At 45.7% G+C, this 13,808-nt stretch overlaps 2 protein-coding genes across 2 annotated transcripts; one reads left to right on the top strand and one right to left on the bottom strand.

Annotated features, from left to right (window-relative positions):
• Window positions 1–80: 80 nt before the first annotated feature.
• Window positions 81–4,726, top strand: LOC139662542 (protein capicua homolog; the record flags this gene model as incomplete). Its single annotated transcript, XM_071541218.1, has 6 exons — window positions 81–377; window positions 488–645; window positions 786–937; window positions 1,345–1,479; window positions 1,746–1,877; window positions 2,184–4,726. Coding segments are annotated over 6 exons (1,161 nt in total), but the record flags the coding sequence as incomplete, so codon positions are not given.
• A 128-nt stretch (window positions 4,727–4,854) lies between these two features.
• On the bottom strand, window positions 4,855–13,488 carry znf526 (zinc finger protein 526). The gene is made up of 8 exons (XM_071541223.1): window positions 13,192–13,488; window positions 12,275–12,778; window positions 11,620–11,789; window positions 9,786–9,881; window positions 8,845–9,662; window positions 8,359–8,494; window positions 6,072–7,703; window positions 4,855–5,487 (listed from the first exon to the last, which is right to left on the bottom strand). The coding sequence occupies exons 2-8, from the start codon at window positions 12,576–12,578 to the stop codon at window positions 5,314–5,316; spliced, it is 3,330 nt and encodes a 1,109-aa protein (XP_071397324.1). The 5' UTR covers window positions 12,579–12,778; window positions 13,192–13,488; the 3' UTR covers window positions 4,855–5,313.
• Window positions 13,489–13,808: the final 320 nt, after the last annotated feature.

Below are 13,808 nucleotides of genomic sequence, written 5' to 3'. Positions count from 1 at the left end.
CTGATCTTTATTTTTCTGACTTTACAGGCAGTACACCAGGCACCCCTAAACCCCCCCAGCTTCCAGTCAGGACCCCTCAGAAAGTGAAGGCAACGGTGGCTAACATCCCCGTCGGCAACTATGAAGGAGGAGGCCGAGGAAAGGAGAGGGACAGGGAGAAGGACAGGGAGAGGGAGCGAGAGAGGGAGAGGGAGAAGGAGAGGGAGAGAGAAGCTTTGGCCAACAGTCGTTTCTCCTTTGAGCCTGAGCCAGCTGGGCAGGTGGGGTCTCCCTCCACACATCCTGCTGAGGAGCCCCTCTGCTCCGACAGACCCCCAGAGGGCTCCGGTGCAGCGGACTCCTCCGACTCACGGAGCAGGGACATGACTGCCAAAGAGGTGAGACAGGCATCACGTTAACACCTTTACTACTCAGTTGATATGTACACATAATATCTCTGTGGTCATGTATAAAATACGTTGAACCTCTTCTCCATATTTCTGTGCAGGCTGGATGGAAGGAGTCCCTCCCCTCCTCTCCTCTGCCCCCTCCATCAGCCACAGAACCCGCCCTTCCTCCCCCCCAGACAGATAAAGATGGTCCTCCACCCAAAAAGGTCAAGGCCCGCCCACCACCACTTAAGAAGACCTTTGACTCTGTGGACAAGTGAGTATAAACCTGTGTGTATAGTTATGTACGTGTCTAAGTGATAGTATATTGGTGCGTAATTTAACATCTCTGTGTATATATGTATGTGTGAATTTAACATCTCTGTATGTGTGTGTGTGTGTGTGTTGATGTGGCAGGGTGCTGTCGGAGGTGTATTTCGAGGAGCGCTTCGCAGAGCTGCCAGAGTTCCGGCCTGAGGAGGTTCTGCCTTCACCCACCCTGCAGAGCCTGGCCACCTCCCCCCGTGCCATTTTGGGCAGCTACCGCCGCAAGAGGAAGAACTCCACAGGTCTCGCTCACAGTGGCATTTCACAATGCAGTGGCCGAATGCCTTTAAACTTTCTCTGTAGGGCAGCTGCAGTAACTGTCATGGATGTGCTAGTATTCAGAGTCCAGCAGATAGATCATTTTTGTGGCGGATACTGATAACTGGTGAAGAAAATTCATGATATTTGAATTCTGCTGACTTATTTTTGTGGTATTGTTGTTTCTCAGTGTAATTCATCATCAAAACTATTCTTTGGAACAAATTCTTGACCAGAATTCTAAAACACATTTTCTTTTTGGTCAAAGGTGTAAAGTACATTTTTAAATTTTTAAATAACTATATCATTGTGTCGAAATCTGTGATTTGATTATATTATGATTATATTGGCCCACTTTTGACTTTGAGTTTGTTTCCCCTGTGTCACCTAGACTTGGACTCGTCCACAGAGGACCCAGTCTCTCCTAAGAGGAAGAGCCGGCGGCGCTCCAGCTGCAGCTCTGAACCCAACACGCCTAAGAGTGCTGCCAAGTGTGAGGGAGACATCTTCACCTTCGAAAGAGCAGGTAACAACACACAGGGAAGGACAAGGCAGGGAAAGGATACATGTGTGAGAGAGATGACACTGCACACATGCACAATTCCTCCTCGATGTTTATCTTCCTCTTGGTTATTCTCACGATCAGGGGATGTGTTTGTACCTACTTAACTCCACCTCTTGGAGTGTATCACTTATGGTGCGCTTTGAAGGGGCATATACAAAGAAGTTAATCACTATAACTAGTTTCCCAGAAGGATCAAGCTAACTCCACCTGTATGTCCCTTTCCCCAGGCACGGACGGGGAAGACATCCTGGGAGAGCTGGAGTTTGATAAGGTGCCCTACTCGTCCCTACGACGAACCCTGGACCAGAGGAGAGCACTGGTCATGCAACTCTTCCAGGAGCATGGCTTCTTCCCATCAGGTTGGTCTCTCACACTCACTCACACACACACACACAAACGTATACATACTCTCAGAATGTGTTTCCACGTACAGGCATTCATGCATGTGTAGACAAACTATTTATCCCACAAATGAGATTATATACCCCTTGTTTAAAAAGAGGCTGCCTAGTATATGAATATACTGTATTTTATTGTTGTTTGCAGGTAGACAGGAAAGATGGTAGAGGGAGATGAGACTTAATGACATAACCCATGAGAAAACCCACCAGAATGTTTTCCCGTTCTGGTTTCACAATTCTAATTTCCTGCCATCCCTCTTCCAGCTCAGGCCACCGCAGCCTTCCAGACACGATACTCGGACATCTTTCCCACTAAGGTGTGTCTGCAGCTGAAGATCAGGGAGGTCCGGCAGAAGATCATGCAGACAGCTGCTCCCTCTGAGGTCTCTGGCATGGGCATCTCTGATTCCTCCTCCCTTCCCGGACCCTCCGGCTCCCAGTCAGGAGAAGGATCTGGAAGAGGAGGCGGGGAGCCGCCAGGCGAAGATGTGGATCGAGACGCAGAAACTAGCCCAGAGGAGCCTCGTGATTCACAGGACTCTTCTAGATGAGGGATGCTGAAGAGTTAGATTGAGCAATCGGCGACTGTTGAAGTCACGCATCTCCGCCCCACCTCTCTGCCTTCACGTTTTTTTTTTTTAAAGGCCACACTCTTTACCTCTCCTCTGGTCTAATTCTGATTCTTTCCATCCTCAGCGGCCAACTTGAGAGAGTGAGACGAAGAGAGAGTGTGTATGCAATGTTGGGGCATTGATGTTTTCTTTAAAATGTGTAATTCCCTTGTACCAAAAAAGGACATGTGAAACACCAGTGGCACAAAAATACCACATAACACCACCACAACACACACACACACACCCTGCAGACTTCAATTCCCACACTTGAATTAGCACTCTGTATTAAGCTTGGATAAAGCTTCCATTGATGCCAGTGAACGATGGACCATTGTATTCACCTGCACTCATTTGCCTTGAAGAAAGGGTTCTCGTTTTAGATGGAGAGACTTGCATAGCCCATTCTGAGACGGTGGAAAAGTTAGCAATTTTAGAACTCTCACATTAACTTTTTATGTTTTATTTGTTTTTTTTTAACTAATAGGGTTATAGGAATAAAAGCAGTGAATTACTGCTTGAGAAACAACCTGTATGTACACTCAACTGGCGTCTGCTTGTTTGTTTCTGCTGGACATTAGGGGGCTGGGCCCTCACCGGCTGGAAACTATTTGATTGGATGGAGAACCCGTTGCTATGGAGCTGGATCGGAAAGATCTTTTACCGGTTCCGTTTCCCCACTTTATTGCTCAAACATAGACCTTCAAGTGAGGTCTACTTGGACTGACCTTTGACTGAAACTTAAGTGGACTTTTGGCAGTGCCATCATTCCTGCAAATATCTGTCTGGCCAAGTCCTCCCTTCCCATGATTGACCTTAGCAGATGCCAGTGTGTAGGAACCAAGCATTCCTGTGCCTCTCATTCGCTAGCCATGAAGGAAGGAGGTGGGCCAGAGTCAATGGGCACATCCTGGCTCTTAGTTGGACTGAATTTTATTAGTTGCCTCAACTACGTTAGTTTTAAGCATTTTTGTTTTGTTTTTAGGAGGGGGGGTTGGGGGGATTCGTCATTTAAGCGGAGGAGGTCAGGCTGTCTAGGCCTTAATCCTCTATTGCCAAGCAGTTTTATTAACTTTTTTTAAACAAGAACAATTTGATTTTTATTCAACATTTTCATTATTCAGTTTGTTGTTATTGTACTATTCCTATGACTATTATTACTCCTCATATCATTGTAGTGAACCCTGGTCCTTACTTCTGTTCCTCAGTGCTGGCAGATGTTCCTCTCAATTCTGCCAACTGTTTATTTCTCATGCTAGTTTTTTTTATAATTTTGGAGGCAGGGTGAGGATGTGTGAGAGATGCCACTCCACACCTGTACAATTCCTCCATCGTAGTCTTCCCTTTGATTGCCCTCACCTCAGCAAGGACCTGCGGTGCACTTTTTTATTATTATTAATTTCAGAGGAAAACACACAAAACGTGGACCTTTATATTCTTTCAAGAGAAATAAGCAGTATGTTTTTAGACAACCCTGTATCCGTCTCTCACTCCCTCGCTACTAAGTTTGATTCTATAGCCTCAACACTTGTATTTCTCCTTCCTCCACCTCTTTCCTTCCCTCCTTCCTCCCTTTGTCACTTTATTGCTCTCTCCAGATCTCCTTTTTGGGCGGGTGGAGAGAAAACTGGGGGGAAGTGAGGGGAGGGTAATTAATCAAAGAGAGTTGGTAGGATATAATATTGGTTGTGTCTTTGTGCAAGACTTGGTTGTGTTGTACATAATTACTGTAGAGTCAGTAGACTCGTTATATTATTGATAAGGAAAAATCTGTCATTGAACATAAGTTGACTTTTAAAGACACCCATTACCGAAGGTAAAACACATGAAATGGAAAAAAAACAGTAATAAATATGGCTATTAATGTTTTTGTGTTATACTCCTTGTTTTGCTGTTCCAGTATGCAAGAGAGCAATTTATATGAATAATTTAAGTTTGTATCTGTATCTTTCAGTATACAAATAAAACTAGGTGTTCAATTCAACAGTGATTTTGTTTATCGCTGGCTATCTAAAATGGATTCTCCGTGAGCAGATTTACCATATACCAAGTGCTTCAACACTGCTGTCCCAGCCTCAAGAGTACAATTGAGTTTCACCCCTCTTTAACATAACAGTCACTTATGAAAGCAAAGGTAGGACTGTTTCTACTGTGTTTAGTAGTCTGGATGTGGCATGTATGGTTGTGTTGAATGAGGCTGACTGCTGCTTACTTAATTGATAGTGCTTAATCTAAATTTTATAAATTGATTTAAGTAGGCAATACACTAACAATAAATTCAAATACAGAATCTTGAAAAACATTTATTCATTTCACTTATTTACATCAGAATACTTTGCTTCAATGGCATTATCGAGCCTTTCAACAAAAGTAAAAATCACATCCATTTGACATAAATGGTAAATCAATCATACAGAATACAATGTTTATCTGAGGCACAGCCAATGGTCCTCAATTATCATGTCAGACATTTTTTAATCAATTTCAATACTGACCCTCCTCATAACTTTGTAAAAGTGAGACGTTCACATACTTTGGTCTACGGTTTCTCGAACTTTGAATGCATTTTATTTTCATCATTTTGGAGCATTCTTGTCCAGTAAGTATCTGGTTCTGGTAAATCATATTACTCTGAATTAATCATATTACTCTCCCTCCCAGTAGTCCTTAAGGCATTTGTTTCCCCTTAAGTCAGTATCAAGACTAATAATACTGGACTTTCAGTTCAGTTCATTGATAGTTCTGAAGAATGGGTTCTAGTTTTTGTTGTTTGCCCCTCGTCCTCAAAGGAGCTGCACTCCATCCACAGCGATGGTGTCCATGGCCAGGCCGTTCTCCAGGGCTGTATGGTAAATCTCCAAGGCCTGCTCCAACGGCAGCGCTCCTCCCTCACTGGTCTCAATGATGGCTATGGTCTCCCCAAACTCATTACACATGATAGTAGGGGTGCCCTGCCCCTGGAAGGAGAGATGGAAAGAGAATTCAGGTTAACTAACAACATAGAATGGACACACAGTGAGCCAAATTTTCAGACATTGATTAAGCCAGTGATTCTCAACCTTTTTCATATCAAGGACCCCTAATTTAGTCCACATTAGAGCCACTGACCCCCATTTGAGGAGATTTTGTCTCTCAGACCCAAATCTGAGAACCCAAATTTGTCCAGAATTCCATGACTATCTGTATTGTAGGTAGAGAGATAACAGAGAAACTATGATCAAAACAGTCATTCTTCTACATTCTCTAATTGTGTTAACTTCTTGTAAATGAAATAATGCTGAAGTTTAAACAATTTGCTGGGGACCGCCTGGAACCCCCTCAAGGACCCCCGGTGGTCCCTGGACCCCACATTGAGAACCACTGGATTAAGCCTCACCCTCTGACTAATTGTGTTTCAATAAATACTTTAAATACTAATGATTTAGTCAACAGGACTAGGCTTAGTTCCTATCCACTGAACCAGCTGATGCTATACCTCCAGTTGGATAGTTTCACATGTTTTACAGAAAAGAAAATAAGGTGATTAGAAACCCATTCTGACCTGCTGAAGATCTGAGGCCTGGATCTGGATGAGCTGAGGCTGGCCATTAGTCAGATCCACAGCTGAGGCATCCACGAGTGCCACAGCAGAGCTGGTCTCCATGGCGGCTTGGGCAGCAGCCTCCTCATCCAGCCTCTGTTGTCTGGCGTGGGTCTTTTTGTGGTTCCTCAGGTTGGAGAAGGTCTTGAAGGCTTTGCCACACTGTGAACATACATGCGGCCGTTCGCCCGTGTGCGTGCGCCGGTGCTCAGCCAGGTGCATGCTCTGGATGAAACCCTTTCCGCAGACTTCGCAGCGAAATGGCCGTTCTCCCGAGTGTGTGCGCAGGTGCTCTCGCAGGTGTGTGTTCTGGCGGAAGCGCTTGCCACACTCCTGGCAGGGGAAGGGGCGTTCGCCGGTGTGGACCCGCTGGTGAAGAGCAACTCCTGAGGAAGAGACGAACAGCTTGCCACAGATGGGGCACTGGTGGGCTTTGGGCCGCTTACCCGAGGTGCTCCGCGGCCGCCCGGGGCCCATGCCTAAGTGGCTCAGTCGGTGAAGTCGCAGGTTGGCAGGAGAATTGAGCTTCTTTCCACAGATGTTGCAATCTAGGCCCCCCCGCACAAGAGCAGACGAGGACCCTGACTCTCCCTGCCCTATAGCTGAGGTGGAGGGCTCTGAGGCGGGCTTTCCACCTGGCTCTGCCTGGGTTTGGGTCTCCTTGCCCACCTCCACCCCTGTGTCGGCTTGGACCTGGGTGGGGTGCTGCTCCAGACAGTGGCTGTCTCGCTGCCTCCTAGTCAGGAAGCCATCCTCACAGTGGGGACAGGGGAAGGGGGCCGGAGCCCCTGGGTGTTGGGTGTAGCGGTGCGCTGCTAGCCTGGCTGGCCATCGAAAGGTGGCAGAGCAGTCAGGGCAGGACAGTTTTGTGGCATTGGAGTGGAGCAGGCTGTGCTGGCGGAGGTTGGAAGACTGGGAGAAGGTACGGTGGCAGACATCACACCGGTAAGGCCGCACACCAGAGTGGATGAGGTTGTGCCGCATCAGGTTAGCTAGAGACGAGAATGTTTTACCACAGTCTGAACACTGGAAGGGCCGCTCGCCAGTGTGTGTGCGGAGATGGTTCCGCACGTGGATCTGCTTCTTAAAGGACTTGCCACAGATGCCACAAATGAAGTTGCGCTCAGTAACATGGGACTTGCGTCGATGGTGAACTAGCTGCAGCTGGGAGGGGAAAGTCTTAGTGCACGAACGACAAGGAAAGGGCCCTTTGTCTGTTGCCCCAGCTGGAGCAGCCTCTGTTGGGTCAGAGGAGCTAGACGAGGCTCCTACACCAGCGTCATCCAGGGGAGTAGGATTTGCAGCTAAGCCAGTCTCAGAGCCATCCTCCACCTGTTGGGAGTCACTGTTGGTCCCTGAGAATGGGGCAGCTGTTTCCACGGTGTTCTTCTCCCCCTGCTTCCCTTCACTTCCTTCCACTTTGTTCTGGGAACTGAGTGCCGTATCCTCTCCCAATCGTTCCATCTCTTCCTCTGTGAGGGGGGCCAGCAGGTTGATTTTTGCCTCCTCCAGGGTTTGAGACACCTCCCTCTTCTCCCTGGCTCTCTGCAGGATGGCCAGAGCAGACAGAGATGCTCTTCTGGGAGCTGAGACCTAAGGAGGACAACAGGCATATGTCACATCAAAACCTCAATCTCATGTATTTATACTAGCATGCCATTTTCCATATTCCTTAGAAAAGTCCTCCCACATTGAAGTACAATTTGACTACAATGAAATGTGTGCCCAGCTCTTGTGAACTAAGTATGCAAAACAGAGTTCTGAGTCATCTAAAATTAGCTTGTTAAAATCACAGGGTCTACAAAGAAACTGTTCAAATGTGGTGAGCCACAACTAACACCAAAGGAGAAAGAGTTTTTATGTTTTTATGGTGAGGCCCCCAAGTTATGGAACAGCTTGCCTGATAATATTAGAAGGGCTGAGTCTGTCACAGCTTTTAAATCACAACCGAAAACAGACTTTTTAAAACTTGCTTTTTCCTAATTGTTTTATTCTCCTTCTGTTGGCTTTTTATTGTTTAGTGTCTTTTTATGCTATTTCTTTTTATTTTATGTCATTGTTTTAATCATATTGGTGTTCAGCACTTTGTAACTTTAGTGCAATATAAATACAACTATTATTATTATTATTTTATTTTTAATATTATTATTTTTATTATTAAGTCCACCACCAAAACGTTTATGACTAAAAACAAAGAGGCAACATGAAGCTACTGACAAGCTGGAAGAGGATAGGTTAATTCTGCTACCATGGTGATGGGAGTGGTTGTCCCAGATGTGTCGCGGTTGAGGTGGGTCCGACGGTGGTACAGGTACTTGGTCATGTTGGTGAACGTTTTGTTGCAGAACTGGCACTTGTGCAGGGGGTCAGCAGTGTGGGACTTCCTACAAGACACAGGGAGAGAGAGATGACACACAGACACACAGACATTTTCACACAGTGAAAGAACCAAAAGTTCAGATAGGCTTGTCATTTGATCACAAGGTACACTGTAGCATCATAAATCAAGTTATCATTGACAGCCATCACGGCCGTTAAATGAAAGAATTCACTGTTTATATGTGGTAGAAGTGTTTTCCTAGCAGATTAACTTCATTTTTCACCCAGAGAAAATTCAGTGTGCGTGCTTTTTTCCAGCAACGATTTTTGGGTGGGGATTGAAACTGATTGAAACTTCCAATCACAAGACCTCTTCTCTACTATGTAGGCCAGTGCCGCCCCCCAAACCTTTTACCTGTGCATGATGAGAGTCATCTCAGTGGTGAAGCCGTGGCCACAGTCCACACACAGGTACCTGGCCACGCCAGAGTGAGTGCGCATGTGTGTCTGCAGCGATGTTGCCTTCTTGAACACCTTGCCACACTCTGGGCACTCGTGCGTGCCCTGCTCGTGCACGCGCTTGTGAGCGGCCAGTCGGTTGACAGAGGTGAAGGTGCGGTTGCAGAGCTCACACTGTTGGGGCTTGGCCCAGACTGTTGCTTTCTTCTCCACGACTCGAAGCCTTATCTCCTCCATCTTCTCTACAGGCTCTTCCCTCCCTCGCACCTCCTCAAAGCCGCTCATGACCCCTGCCTCGCCGCTCTCTTTGTCCTGACCCAGGAAGTGCTCCCCCTGGTGCTGGAGGAAGTCCTCTGGGGTCTGGAAGAGAAGTGAGCACTCTGAGCATTCATAAGGGTGGATGACCACCATCTCTGCTGGCTGCTGCTGCTGCTGCTGCTGCTGCTGCTGGGTGTCATCCTGGACAGCGGGAGCCAACCTTAACTCCAGTCTCTGAACACCATTCTCCAGGACCCCCAGCTTTCCCGAAGAGCCTCGCCCCAGAGCGGGCAACAGAGGGGGCAACTTGGTCCGGCGCTGGCTGGGAGTGGTGGAGCCGTCGGCCAGGGCCTGGGCCGTGAGAATCTGCAGGTGCATAGTGGCTGAGCCAGGGGTCGGGGACACTGGAGGCAGCAGGGAGGAGCGGGGGGGTGTAGCAAGTTTAGGGACAGACTGACGTTTCCTCTGTTGCTGTCGTTGCTGCTGCTGTTGTTGCTGCTGTTGCTGGGCAAGCACCTGATGGAGACACAGAGCAATGTAAAGAAAAGAAAAGAACCGTACCATTCTGAAACCTCCAAATCCCTTCATCCCACTCCCAACCTCATGCCTCTGATGTGAGGTATTTACAAAACCAAATACCTGTGCCAAGATCTCTCCAGCCTGCTGTTCACTCAACACATAGTTCTGCACACTGTTCAGTGGAGTAACGGTGCCATCAGGCTGCAGCACGTACTCCTGTTGTAAGGGAGGAAAAGAGCAGACGTTACTCAAATCAACATTGAAATGATTACATCAATCAGTCCAGCGCTCCAGAGAGCAAACATAATAAAGTAATGTTTTGTGTTTTGTAAAGCTATTAGAGAATGTAAGTGATTTCTGATAAAGACTAGTCCATTTAAGAATAGCAGAGCTGCTGAAGCTCTGTTTAGAACTGCTGTTCTTGCCTAAAACCCTCTGGTTTCTCTCAGTAGGTTATCAAGTGCTTTGTAAACTGGATATCTGCAATTTGGACAAGTCACCCATTCAAGCTAGTATTTGCTAACTAGAGGTCTAACTGCAGCAAGCCAATGTATTAGTCTACACAAATCTTTGAAATAAATGTGTTTCACTTTGGCACAGTTTGACTGCAGTCTATATGCGCATGGCCTGAATGTAATAAATATAAAGTTGGAAACAGTCACTTGTTAATAATCTCTCTCGGCCATGACTCAAACTTGGAAAAAAGATTTTAAAAGTGTCATAATCACCCAGAGATTATATGGAAAGCTAGCTTTTGGATTTGTGGAGAAATATTTCCTGAAACTAATGCTGCATTTGAGTGCTGTCAAAAATATTGTAATTGAGTCGAGCACACATGAATGACTCAGCAAAGTGGTAAATACTGAGTAAATGGGAATTTTCAATGATACCAGAGTTGCCAAGACGTGACTTTAGGGAGCAGAGAGCATGGAGGCCATATCAACAACTGATGGTATTGTTTGGCACTCTATGTAAATAATTAGGCTAGTACTGAACAAATATACAACTTTTAGCTCATAAATTAATTAAAAACATAAATTAAATCCCTGATGCACAGCACAAAGTAGCTCTTGACTTATAAATAATTCAACAGTCACTACAAAACGACTTTGTTACAGGAGCTATTTTGTTATTTTCAACCAAAAGCACTTGAATACACTAAACTAATGCACTAACAAGTCCTATTGCGGAGGTCTGTATTGTCAGACAGGACTGCACATTGATCACTAACGTAAAGCAGACAAGTATTCAAATTTACAGTTGGACCATTGCCTACTTTGTTTTCCGATTAATCACACCATTAGAGATCTGGCCTACCATTACCTAGTGTCAGCTGGTTTGGTTGTGTATCAAATAGGATTTTCAGGTCTGTCATAAGGCAGACCAACTCTGCTTTGGTTGTCTGGGATCGACCTTTTGGCTAAAAACAAATGACAATTCACTTCATGATTTGCAATATTTAATCCTCTTCAGCAATGACTAATGGCAAACCGATATCTGGTATTAGGTTGTGAAAGAGGCTGCCTAACATAGTCTACATCCTTACCTATTCTAGCACATTATCTGCATTCATGTAATTGAATCTGCTCAATGACACCTTCTCGGTACAACATTAATTTCAAGGGCCAACCTATTTCAATAGACTAAGTATTAATTACTGTGTGAAGTAGGCTCCTGCCCAAAATATTGGTTCTTCCTAATGATCTGTTAGTGCCACCAGTGGAGCAAGTTAGTCTGGAGCCCTGCAATCAATCAGTTAATCAAATTTAATTAAATTACCAAAGATTGTGATCATGATGAAAAGACGTGTACCCTAGTATAGACACAGTAAAAGGGAATACATTCTATTTCTCAGATTGGGACAAAAAGTTATACAGTAGTTAATAATGGCATAATAGTCAGTTAAGTACTGATGACTGTCAGTGCTGTTTGGCTCTGCTTTCCAGTGCCTTACCGTGGTCTCAGTGTTGCTGTGCGTGCTGCTCCTGCTGTGCGTCTGTCGGTGCTCCAGCCAGATCTCAGGTGAGTCGAACAGAGCCAGGCAGTCCAGACACTGGTACTGGACCGGCCCCGACAGCTGGGCCTCTGACCCGGCCTCCTCCGTCTCCAAAACCTCACACAGCTCTGGGGAACGGTCGTATAAACATACAGATAGGTTAGTATTGCCGTTTAAACTTAAGAATACTTCCACGCATGTACAAAAATGTTGAATGTACATTTAAGATTTTTGTTGAATGACACAAGATTGTATTCTGTGTCAGTGACCTTACACTTGAATGAGATGGTATGAAGTGCCAAAACAGTTGTTAGCTTAACTGAGAATTTACTTTGTTTTCTTTTAATGTGACAGCGATATTATAGTGTGCAAAAGGGCTTTAATCAAACTTTTTTATTGTTACAATGATGGCAGGTTGCAGGTTCAAGGTTAACTGCATAGAATACCACAATGTTGCATCATACAGAAAATCTTCATCCACTCTAACCTACAATCACTGTCTCAACACACTCATTTCTCAATTCCTCACGCATCCGTGTATGCTCTCGCTCTCTCTCTCTCTCTCTCACACACACACACACACACACGCTCTCTCCACAAACCCATCTCTCACCTTGCTGTTCCACCTCCATCCCAGCCTCTCTCATGTGCATCTCCTGGTGCTGCAGCAGCTCCTCTGGGTTCATGAGCAGGGTCCCGCACTCCAGACACTGGTACTGCTGGGTCTGTCCCATCTCTGTGACGCCCTGGATGGTCATGGTCTCTCCTGCCTCGCCCTCCCCTTCCCCCTCTAGCCCGTTGTGGATCTGCTGGTGGACCAGCACGTCCTCCAAGGTGTTGAAGAGCTGGTGGCACTCGCTGCACATGTACTGGTGCTCCACATAAACACCCTCTGGGTCCTCCTGTTGCTCAGCCATGGTTGTGGTGTGTGTGTGTTGTCTTATTCAAGTAATAAGTGTGTCATGAAGAGGATGTCACTTGCCAATTAGATGTGAACTTTATGTGTGTGAGTGTGAGAGAGACCACAAATAGGCTGTTGAGGTGGTGAGTGTGACACTGAAATTGCACTATTATGTCTGTTTCTTTTTTCATCCAGAATGTCAGTGCAACAGCAAACCTGTAGGAAATAGAAACAGATAAGAAGGTATTATTACATATGGCGATTTGGTCAAATATCTGCTCAATCATGGAAAAACAGTAATGTGCAAACCTTCACATTGCACATGGCCTCGTGACAATAAATGATTGTGTGTGTCTGCCGCATAACGTTAACAGTAAGGTTACATATGTCATTATGTACAAAAAAAAGTCAGGAGGGTTTTGATAGAGACGATCTGCGACAGCCAGGCACACAGACATCGCAAACTTCAAAAGTAAATAAAGGGCCTTTGGTTAATTCGCAGCACAACGATAATTCAATAAGAGCTAATTATGTTTGTTTTGCTTACAAGTGTGTGTTTCATAGCTGTGTTTAGAGTGTGTGATGGCATATGGAGAGCTGTTGGCGGCGCTCCCTCTGATATTACAGACCTGTTTCTCGGCACCGCAGTTTCCTGACAGTGGCTCCCCGGTTCGAGGCGGTCGTCAGGCGGCGCTACCCACTTTTCCCCGAAGCTCTCCGGCTACCGCGACGGGCCCTTCTTCTCCCTTACCTCTCTCATTTACTCTCGTTGGACAATCCCTTGTGCGGTCGTCACTCGTCCCTCACACAACAAAGTCCCCTTCTGCTGCTCTGTTTTCCTCAACTGTGGCCTGAAAAATGACAATTTAAAGGGTGTCCGTGGGAAATTAGCTTTCAATGCGTGAAATAAAACGTTTGCCCGCCGATCGCCTCCATTCTTGTGATACGAAGCCCCGCCTAATGCGGTAGCTCTTGACATTTCAGAACCTATGATTGGAGAGATTGTCTGTCAATCATAAATCATGCGCTTTTGTTATGGTCTTTGTAGTCTTTTTGTCGAGTGCTGGAGTTCCTTAACTGTTGTACACTTGGTTGTGCAATTGAGTTTTGGGATTTGATAAATGAATGTAGTTTTGAGTTATACCGTGCGCTTTAAGGGATTTCTTCGACAATTTTCTCAGCCCTCATATCCTTACTTGCATTTGTGGCCATTTAGAGGTTGAGTGTTTTAAACGTACGTTAAAAT

This window comes from Centroberyx affinis, unplaced genomic scaffold (genome assembly GCF_046629955.1).
Source record: "Centroberyx affinis isolate AG114_WGS23_722 - 3 ecotype Tasmania unplaced genomic scaffold, CSIRO-AGI_Caff_v1 ptg003837l_1, whole genome shotgun sequence".
Classification (NCBI taxonomy): domain Eukaryota; kingdom Metazoa; phylum Chordata; class Actinopteri; order Beryciformes; family Berycidae; genus Centroberyx; species Centroberyx affinis.
This window is presented reverse-complemented; position numbering and strand designations above follow the sequence as displayed.

Excerpts from the sequence above, each read along its gene's own strand:
- znf526 (XM_071541223.1), bottom strand. The coding sequence starts at position 12,578 with ATGGCTGAGCAACAGGAGGACCCAGAGGGTGTTTATGTGGAGCACCAG. Across the intron at positions 9,882-11,619 it reads ACAGCAACACTGAGACCACG|GAGTACGTGCTGCAGCCTGA; the intron begins GTAAGGCACTGG and ends CCCTTACAACAG. Across the intron at positions 8,495-8,844 it reads ATGACTCTCATCATGCACAG|GAAGTCCCACACTGCTGACC; the intron begins GTAAAAGGTTTG and ends TGTGTCTTGTAG.